The sequence below is a fragment of the Ctenocephalides felis genome, unplaced genomic scaffold (assembly GCF_003426905.1).
Source record: "Ctenocephalides felis isolate EL2017-DRISC unplaced genomic scaffold, ASM342690v1 CF-g0.4_SCAFFOLD_03571, whole genome shotgun sequence".
In the NCBI taxonomy this organism is placed as follows: Eukaryota; Metazoa; Arthropoda; class Insecta; order Siphonaptera; family Pulicidae; genus Ctenocephalides; species Ctenocephalides felis.
In genome coordinates, this window is record NW_020539725.1 from 63,110,938 (window position 1) to 63,121,184 (window position 10,247).

At 25.8% G+C, this 10,247-nt stretch overlaps 3 protein-coding genes across 3 annotated transcripts; all 3 read left to right on the top strand.

The window, feature by feature from the left end:
* The first annotated feature begins 312 nt into the window (after positions 1-312).
* On the top strand, positions 313-1,641 carry LOC113384959 (anaphase-promoting complex subunit 13-like). Its single transcript, XM_026622739.1, has 2 exons — positions 313-466; positions 1,413-1,641. The coding sequence occupies exons 1-2, from the start codon at positions 377-379 to the stop codon at positions 1,536-1,538; spliced, it is 216 nt and encodes a 71-aa protein (XP_026478524.1). The 5' UTR covers positions 313-376; the 3' UTR covers positions 1,539-1,641.
* LOC113384957 (AN1-type zinc finger protein 1-like) lies at positions 1,597-6,915 on the top strand. Its single transcript, XM_026622737.1, has 4 exons — positions 1,597-1,853; positions 3,527-3,654; positions 3,765-3,864; positions 6,368-6,915. Exons 1-4 carry the CDS (start codon positions 1,695-1,697, stop codon positions 6,896-6,898), a joined length of 918 nt encoding a protein of 305 aa, XP_026478522.1. The 5' UTR covers positions 1,597-1,694; the 3' UTR covers positions 6,899-6,915.
* A 2,500-nt stretch (positions 6,916-9,415) lies between these two features.
* On the top strand, positions 9,416-10,185 carry LOC113386462 (U11/U12 small nuclear ribonucleoprotein 25 kDa protein-like). The gene is given in 5 exon segments (XM_026624243.1): positions 9,416-9,469; positions 9,471-9,554; positions 9,621-9,692; positions 9,758-10,001; positions 10,137-10,185. Coding segments are annotated over 4 exon segments (438 nt in total). The 3' UTR covers positions 9,986-10,001; positions 10,137-10,185.
* The last annotated feature ends 62 nt before the right edge of the window (positions 10,186-10,247 follow it).

Genomic DNA, 10,247 nt, shown 5'->3' on the forward strand with positions numbered 1-10,247 from the left:
TAAAAAGGGCGCCTGAACGGATAGGGCCTATCTATTATATCAACTATTCTAATATTATATCATCTATTATAATATTATTGATAGAACGTTTGATGTTTTTATATTATATTATTTAAAAGTAAAACAAATGAATAATCATTTTAAATGAAAATAACATACCTTGACACATAGATAAATAAGACATACTTGGTATATCAATCAAATTACATTTTCTAACTAACATTATTTTTTCAAATTTAAAATTTTCCCGCCTCTTAGACTGTGTACAACTTCATGTCCGTCTCTATTAAAGTTAACCTAACCTCAATTTAATATGAGGATGACATTTTGAAAATGTGTTTTTGTGTAATTAAAAAAAAAAGAAATAATTTAAGTGATGGACAGTCAAATTATCGGAACTGGTAGATATTTAGATATTGTGGACGACACTTGGAGAGAAGAGAGACTTCCTTTTGAGGATATACAGGTAAAATGTGGAATCGAATTTTAAAAGTCATGTACAAATGTCAATTAATAGGCAAATGAAATATAAATATACCATATTATTCTACAATAACTCAACGTTTTATCAAATTCACATTTGTCTTCTAAATCTGATTCACAAGTTGTGTCTATTATTTATTTAAATATATAGCCCACAGATTACTCCAAGAGGACTCAAAAATACAATTATTTTACACAATGAATAACAATTAAAATATATACAAAATTACAATATATAGTTATTAACATAAAATGCTCAACATAAAATTACATATAATGCAGAATGTATCAATATCATTTATAAACAGAATAAGATAAAATAATGAGGTATTTGAAAAGAAAATAAAAAGGTTAGCTTGTGCAGATGGAGATTATTTGATTAGGTGAAGCGTTGTGAATATCTATTTCATTATTAATTAAGTTAAAGTTGGAGGACATAAGTAGAATAGGCGAATTTAAGAGAGAATTAGATTTAGGAGTACCAATTAGGAAGGAATACCAAATTCTTTTAGTAAAGTGTTGTGGTCAAAGCCACGTTCAGGGTAAATTTTCTATGTTTTATAATAAAGGTATTTCAGAAATTTTCCCTGAACCTTCTCTGTTGCATCAGAGTTGTTGATTTGATGAGAATACCAAATAATCGAACCATATTCTAATTTAGAACGTACAATAGAATAGTACATGCAAAAAAGTGCATTGATAGAATTGAATTGTTTACAATTTCTCAGTATCAAACCAAAAGATTTACGTGCTCTATTACAAATATCAGTTATATGATCCGTGAAAAACAAACCAAAATCAAAAAGAACTCCTAAATCTGAAATTTTATTACATCTATCAATGCTGGTGTTAGAAATTTTATAATCCAAAAGTATTGCAACGTGCTTATTTGAAAAACTGAGAATAATTATAATGTTTCTATTTTCTAGGTCCCTGCTGATGAGTTGCCAGATCCCGAGACAGATACTGGAGAATCACCTTTAACACTCAAGGAACAAGAACAAAGCTGGTCCGATTTGGCTTTGACAAACCTCAACGACCAACACAATAACTAACATGTCTAAAATTCTTTAAATTTACACTTTTACACACAAAAAAATAGCAAAATCAAATGTAAATTTAAAATGCATAAAAACAGTTAAAGCTTTCAATTTTAATCAAAATTTTTGTGAACTTTTATATATATTTTTTGATATATTTTCTTAACAAAAATGGAGTTGCCTTCGCTGGGAATTAATTGTTCTGTGAGCGGTTGCAACCGGCTAGATTTTTTGCCTCTGCGCTGTGAGTGTGGAAAAATGTTTTGCACCGATCATTTTATGGAACATACACAAGACTGTGAGGCTTTTAAAAAATCGAAAGCATTAAAGGTAATAGTAATGGATATGTTTGTAACATATTTATTTTATAAATATTTATTTTATAGTAATGGATATAATATAAATATAAATATGAATATAAATATAATATAAATTTAATATAAATATAAATATAAATGCAAATATAAATATATAATTATAATTATAAATATAAATATAAATGCAAATATAAATATAAATGCAAATATAAATATAAATATAAATATGAATATAAATATAAATATAAATATATAAATATATAAATATATAAATATATAAATATATAAATATAAATATAAATAGAAAGGACATATAAATTATAAATATAAATATAAATATATAAATATGAATATAAATATGAATATAAATATAAATATAAATTAAATTTAATATAAATATATAAATATAAATATATAAATGGAAATATAAATATAAATATAAATATAAATGCAAATATAAATATAAATGCAAATATAAATATAAATGCAAATATAAATATAAATGCAAATATAAATATAAATATAAATATAAATGCAAATATAAATATAAATGCAAATATAAATATGAATATAAATATAAATATGAATATAAATATAAATGCAAATATAAATATAAATATAAATGCAAATATAAATATAAATGCAAATATAAATATAAATGCAAATATAAATATAAATGCAAATATAAATATAAATATAAATGCAAATATGAATATATAAATACTTAAATATAATTATAAATATAAATAGTAATATAAATATGAATATAAATATAAATGCAAATATAAATATAATATAAATATAAATGCAAATGTAAATATAAATATAAATGCAAATATAAATATAAATATAAATGCAAATATAAATATAAATGCAAATGCAAATATAAATATAAATGCAAATATAAATATAAATATAAATGCAAATATAAATATAAATGCAAATATAAATATAAATATAAATGCAAATAAAAATATAAATGCAAATGCAAATATAAATATAAATGCAAATATAAATATAAATGCAAATATAAATATAAATATAAATGCAAATATAATTATATAAATATAAATATAAATGCAAATATAATTATATAAATATAAATATGAATATAAATATAAATATAAATACGAATATAATTATATAAATATAATTATATAAATATGAATATAAATAAAATATAAATATAAATATAAATATGCATATAATATAAATATAATTATATAAATATAAATATAAATGCAAATATAATTATATAAATATAAATATGAATATAAATATAAATATAAATACGAATATAATTATATAAATATAAATATATAAATATGAATATAAATATAAATTTATAAATATAAATATGTAAATATAAATATGAATATAAATATAAATATAAATATAAATATAAATATAAAAGATACATATAAATATAAATATAGATATATATATAAATATATAAATAAATATAAATATATTTATAATTATAAATATAATTATAAATATAATTATAATTATAAATATAAATATAAATATAAATATTAGGTTGTCAAATATCTCCCTTCCGCTTTTTTGCTCTTGGTTTATAATACAAAAAGGCGGAAGGGAGATATTTGACAACCTATTATAAATATAAATATAAATATAAATATAAATTTTTAATGAAAATAATATTATGATTGTTTTTTAAAGGTTCAGCAGGCTGAAATGGTGAAGACAACGTACGCTTGCACTTTTGACGGTTGTGCTGATGTTAGCTCGTTTCATTTTCCTTGCAAGAAATGCACAAAACATTATTGCATCAGTCACAGACATCATAAGTAAGTTGAAATGTTTAATTAATTACTATTTGTTATAAAAATAACATGTCTTGGATTATTTAATATAAAATATTATTTTATCAAGAGATCTTTACATATTTTTTTTTAAGGTCTTGCGATATAAGCGAGGAAGAGTTAGAAGAGGAACGAAAACGTTGGAATTTACCAATCGAACAGTACAACAAGGCAAAGGAAAAACTTGAAATTCATGTACGTATATAATGTTATTAATAAATTAAGTTATTTTGCACCCAAATTTAATTAAATAAATGTGTCAACTTATTCTATTGCAATTAATAAGTGAGGAGAGTTTGTTGAAAAATTCATTAGACAGATTTATTTTACTTCTTTCAATTATCATTTTTGAGTTGAATAATAAGATTTGAAATTTTAGTTCTATTTTTTTTATAATAGTTCTTAGAGGAACTACAACAATCATAATCCTGGTTATATTCACAACATTTAGACATCTGGTGCTGCATTTTCAGCCATCTCACAATATTCTCAGACATTGTACAAAATTTTCAGACAGACATTCCACAATATTATCACACATTGTATAGCATTTTCAGGCATTGTACAGAATTTTCAGTCAGACATTCCACAGCATTTGCAAACATTTGTAGAATTTTCAGTCATTGTAGAGCATTTTCAGGAATTGTACAGTATTTTCAGGCAATTCACAATATTCTCAGACATTTCACAATATTCTCAAACATTGTACAGAATTTTCAGACAGACTTTCCACAGCATTTGCAAACATTGTGCAGAATTTTAAGGCATTGTACAGTATTTTCAGGTGTTTCACAATATTCTCAGACTTTGTACCGAATTTTCAGACAGACATTCTACAGCATTTGCAAATATTTGCAGAATTTTCAGGAATTGTACATTATTCTCAGACATTTCAAAATATTCTCAGACATTGTAAAGAATTTTCAGACAGACAGAATTTTCCACAGCATTTGCAAACATTTGTAGAATTTTCAGGAATTGTAAGGTATTTTCAGGAACTGTACAGTATTTTCAGGCATTTTACAATATTCTCAGACATTGCACAGCATTTTCAGACATTGTACCGAATTTCCAGACAGACATTCCACAGCATTTGCAAACATTGCGCAGAATTTTCAGGAATTGTACAGTATTTTCAGACATTTCACAATATTCTCAGATATTTAACAATATTCCCAGACATTTCACAATATTCTCAGACATTGTACAGAATTTTCAGACAGACATTCTACAGCATTTGCAAATATTAGTAGAATTTTCAGGAATTGTACAGTATTTTCAGGTATTTCACAATATTCTCAGACATTTCACAACATTCTCAGACATTGTACAGAATTTTCAGACAGACATTCTACAGCATTTGTGCAAACATTTGTAGAATTTTCAGGAATCATAGAGCATTTGCAGGAATTGCACAGAATTTTCAGACATTTTACAATATTCTCAGACATTTCACAATATTTTCAGACATTGTGTAGAATTTTCACACAGACAGACACAGCATTTGCAAATATTTATAGAATTTTCAGGAATTGTACAGTATTTTCAGGCATTTCACAATATTTTCAGACACTACAACATTTTCAGACATTGCACAGCATTTTCAGACATTATAGAGCATTTTCAGATGTTATGCAGTATTTTCAGATGGACATTTCACAACATTTTCAAAAACATTCAAACTATCCACAATATTATCAGACATTAAACAATATTTTCAGACTTTTCACAATATTTTCAGACTTTTTACAATATTTTCAGACTTTTCACAATATTTTCAGACAGCATTTTCAGACATTGTAGAGCATTTTCAGATGTTGTGCAGTATTTTCAGATGGACATTTCACAACATTTTCAAAGATATTCAAACATTTTCAAAAACATTCAAACTATCCACAATATTATCAGACATTAAACAATATTTTCAGACTTTTCACAATATTTTCAGACTTTTTACAATATTTTCAGACTTTTCACAATATTTTCAGACAGCAATTTCAGACATTGTAGAGCATTTTCAGATGTTGTGCAGTATTTTCAGATGGACATTTCACAACATTTTCAAAGATATTCAAACATTTTCAAAAATATTCAAACTATCCACAATATTATCAGACATTTCACCACATTTTCAGACTTTTTAGACATTTTACAACATTTTTCGACTTTTCACAAGACTTTCAGACCTTTTAGACATTTCACAACATTATCAGACTTTTGAGTCATTTCACAGCATTATCAAACTTTTCAGACATTTCACAACATTATCAGACTTTTCAGACATTTTACAATATTATCAGACTTTTCAGACATTTCACAGCATTTTCAGTCTTTTCACAACATTATCAGACTTTTTAGACATTTCACATTCATTTTCAGGAATTGTACAGCATTTTCTTATTCATTAGTACTTTCAGTCTATTTACAGCATTCTGAGACAATCTTCAACATATTTACATCTGTTGGAGGTTTGAGTTCTATTTTTATAACAGAATGTTATCTTAAATTTTTATATTAAAATACTATCTTATCTAAAAGATATCTTATGATTATACTCCGAGATTGAGCCCTTGAGTAACAATATTTATTCGGGCAATGAATATTAAGAAGCTTTGATCTTATATGATTAAAAAAATACATTCATAAACATTTCCAATTACCCTTTTTCTTATCTATTAATATTTAATTCAATTTCCAGCTCAACAAGACAGCAATGAAAATCCAGCCAGACTCCAAAAAATCAAAGATGAGTAACAAAATCCAACTGATGCGTTTGAAAGGCAAAGCAATAGGCCCCAAAGACATCCCGGTACAAGACCGTTTATATTTCCTCGTTCACAAACCCTTCGGGATGACCACAAAACAAGTATCTGACAAACCAATCGATCCATTATCCCCGGTACCATCAGCCCAAGAAAAACCAACCGGTCAAGACAAAACAGTGGCTGTTTATGTGTCACAGAACTGGAGCGTTGGTAAGATCATCGATAGTTTTTCACAGTTTTGCAAAGTCATCAATAATAATAATAAATCTAATGAGAGTAAGTTGAGATTGTTCCGATTGAACGATGGATTGATTGTTAGTTCCATAATGAGTATGAAGATCAGTAAGATTTTGGAGAATAATATCATACGAGATGGAGAGAGTCTGATACTTGAATATGTCGATGGTGAGAAGTGTGTGAACGATGAATGTTATTTGCAACAGTACGCTTGCTATGCAGAATAGATTGTAACATTTTAAATGATGGATAATAAATCATCTTTTACAAATTGTTGTTGGTTTATATATGATTTAGAAATTATTATAATTTTAATAATCTGTTATTGCGGTATTGATTTTTTTAAACAGGTAATTTGTTCCACAATATTTTCAGGCATTGTACAAAATTTTCAGACGTTGTACAGAATTTTCAGACGTTACACAGCGTTTCTAGACATTATAGAACATTTTCTCAGATGTTGTGCAGAATTTTCAGACATTATAGAACATTTTGAAGCATTCTACATAATTTTCAGACACTGTACAGCATTTTCATACATTGTACAACATTTTTTTGCATATTGTACAGAATTTTCAGACATTCCACAATATCCTCAGACATTGTGCAGCATTTTACAGAATTTCTAGACTTTGTACAGCATTTTTAGGCATTCCAGAATATTCTCAGACATTTCACAACATGTTCAGACGTTTTACAGGATTTTTAGACATTGTACAGAATTTTCAGACGTACAACATTTTCAAGCATATTGTAGAGCATTTTCACACGTTGTACAGAATTTTTCAAACATTCCACAATATTCTCAGACATTGTACAGAATTTTCAGAAGTTATGCAGAGTTTTCAGAAAGACATTGTACAGCATTTTCATGTACTATACAAAATATTTACATATAGTACAGCATTTTCAGACGTTGTACAAAATTTTCAGATATTCTATAAAATTTTCAGGCATTCCACAATATTCTCTGACATTGTAATGTATTTTCAAACGTTTAATATTGTGAACATATTAGGTTGTCAAATATCTCCCTTCCGCTTTTTTGCTCTTGGTTTATAATACAAAAAGGCGTAAGGGAGATATTTGACAACCTAATATAAATATAAATATTAGGTTGTCAAATATCTCCCTTCCGCTTTTTTGCTCTTGGTTTATAATACAAAAAGGCGGAAGGGAGATATTTGACAACCTTATATAAATATAAATATGAATATAAATATAAATATAAATATTAGGTTGTCAAATATCTCCCTTCCGCTTTTTTGCTCTTGGTTTATAATACAAAAAGGCGGAAGGGAGATATTTGACAACCTAATATTTAAAATTGTCAATTCGATACATATATTTGTAGATTTGAGCTCAAAGCCACAAATTCTGACTATAATTAAACCACTTCTCATGGGCCTATAATATTTTAAAAACATTGTATCAATTCCCAGAAAATGCCTCTTTATGTTCTTCTTATTAGTTACATAACTCTCACAATTATTTTAATATATTTAGATAAATTATAAACTAGTTGTAAATCATACATCATAATAACATTGAAAATTATTTCATAGTTAAAGTATAATATATTAATGATTTGGTTTATTTTTATTATTTTGCTTAAGGGGGTTGATCGTTTTTTTGTTATAAAAAATGCAAGGTATTGTTTTTCTCGAAATGTATTTATCATAGAGACATGCGGTTTTTTTTCAACAAAAATTACAAGATTATAGAATATTAAGAAATTTTTTATTATTTTTTTTTCGCCGTCTTTTTTTAACCAGGGGGCACCAAAATGGGCATTGCAAAATCGCCTGAAACAAAAAAAAGCAACTACGTTGAAGAAGAAGGTTGAATCCAGTCCCCCTACCAAAATAAAAGAAAAAAAGCAAGAAGGAAAAAAATGGCAGCTACTTAAAAAAAAGTATTAAAAAGAGCCTTTTTTGGGACGAGAAGCTTCGCAAAATTTTTTTGCGTAGAGGTGGGGGGACTAGGTATTGCAGTGGTGAACAAATTAAAAAAAAATGCAATTTGATCCGATTTGTAGTTTTTTTTAATTTGTGGCACCGCATTGAAAAAAGTCAATTTAAGAAGAACGTATTTAAAGTTTTTAATATAATGTACTAAATACACCATTTAATTTAATGTACTAAATACACCATGGTGTTCAAAAAAATTTTGACACATTAAAAAGTTCACGTGCATGAGGTATTATAATGAAAAAGAGAGCAGCTGGCATACAATAGCTGCTAAAAAAATGAAAAAAACGGTTTCTGAAGATCATACATATAGGGATATATATAATTATAACTCCGTCAAAAAATAGATATTGAGATGATTATTTTTTAAATAATTCTAAGGTTTTTAGCTTTCATAATATCGAAAAATCTCAAAATTGAAAAAAATAAAATAAAAACCGAACAACCTCATTAAGTTCAAGTTGTACTCTCAGTTTTTGATTTTAATACTTTTGTTCTTGATCTCAGAATCCTGTGGATTATAATTAATTAACATTATATCAAGTAAAGACATTTTGTGATATAAAGTAAAAATCGTTTTAAACAATATTTTTTCCGTTTGAATTTTCCCGCGCATTTTCTAAGCTGGTAGATTGGTGACCAACGTGAACTTATCTGTCAGACAGACGTCAGAAATTGTATTTGAGGTTATGTCAATAACAAAAAATGCCAAAATATATTAAAATTTTACTTTTAATAGTTAAATAATAGTTTAAATAATACTTTGTATACAAAATGAGTGTAAACGTGTTAGATTTAAATCACCAAGAACTATGTGAACTAACAAACATCAACACTTTCAAGAATTTTAAGCACAGATCCTTTAATGAGCGATTTACCTGGTGACATACATTTAGAAGAAATACAAGCACAGGTAAAGTGCTTTAAATTCATTTTGTTTAATAATAAAATCCCATTGATTGATTTTTACATTTTGCAGATAGCTGCTGTTAAGGGCCAGTATTTAACAGTACAAGTTGTGCGAACGGAACAAGAAACCTTAAAAATAATGGTAAATGTCACATAATATGATGTCGAATATAGTTTTTACTAATATTACTTCAATGTTTTTATTAGATTCCAGAAAGAGGTTCGACCGTGTTAGATTTAAAAAAAGCAATCAAACGACACTTTGAACTTCAACAAATTCGAAACAAAGATAAAACCAAAATATCCTGGAAGTATATATGGAGGACTTATTATTTGCAATTGGAAAACAGAGTTTTGGAAAATGATAATGTCGTATTGAAGGATTTTGGTTTGAGAAATAATTCAAAATCAAGTTTGTTAAACGGAGACGAATGAAACATATGAAATAAAGGTAATGAAAGAAATATAAATAAAGGTAAATGAAGAAATATAAATTAATAGTTTTCTATATCTTTTATTGATATTAGTAAAAGATTAAAATTATTAATAAATTAATAGTTTTCTAATTAAATATTGTAAATTATAGACATCATGTTCAGTATTTTATACTCAGACAAAAATCATTATTGGAGACTGACTAAACTTCTAATGGAGATTTTCATGATGACAAATATATTTAATATCTGTATACTAATTT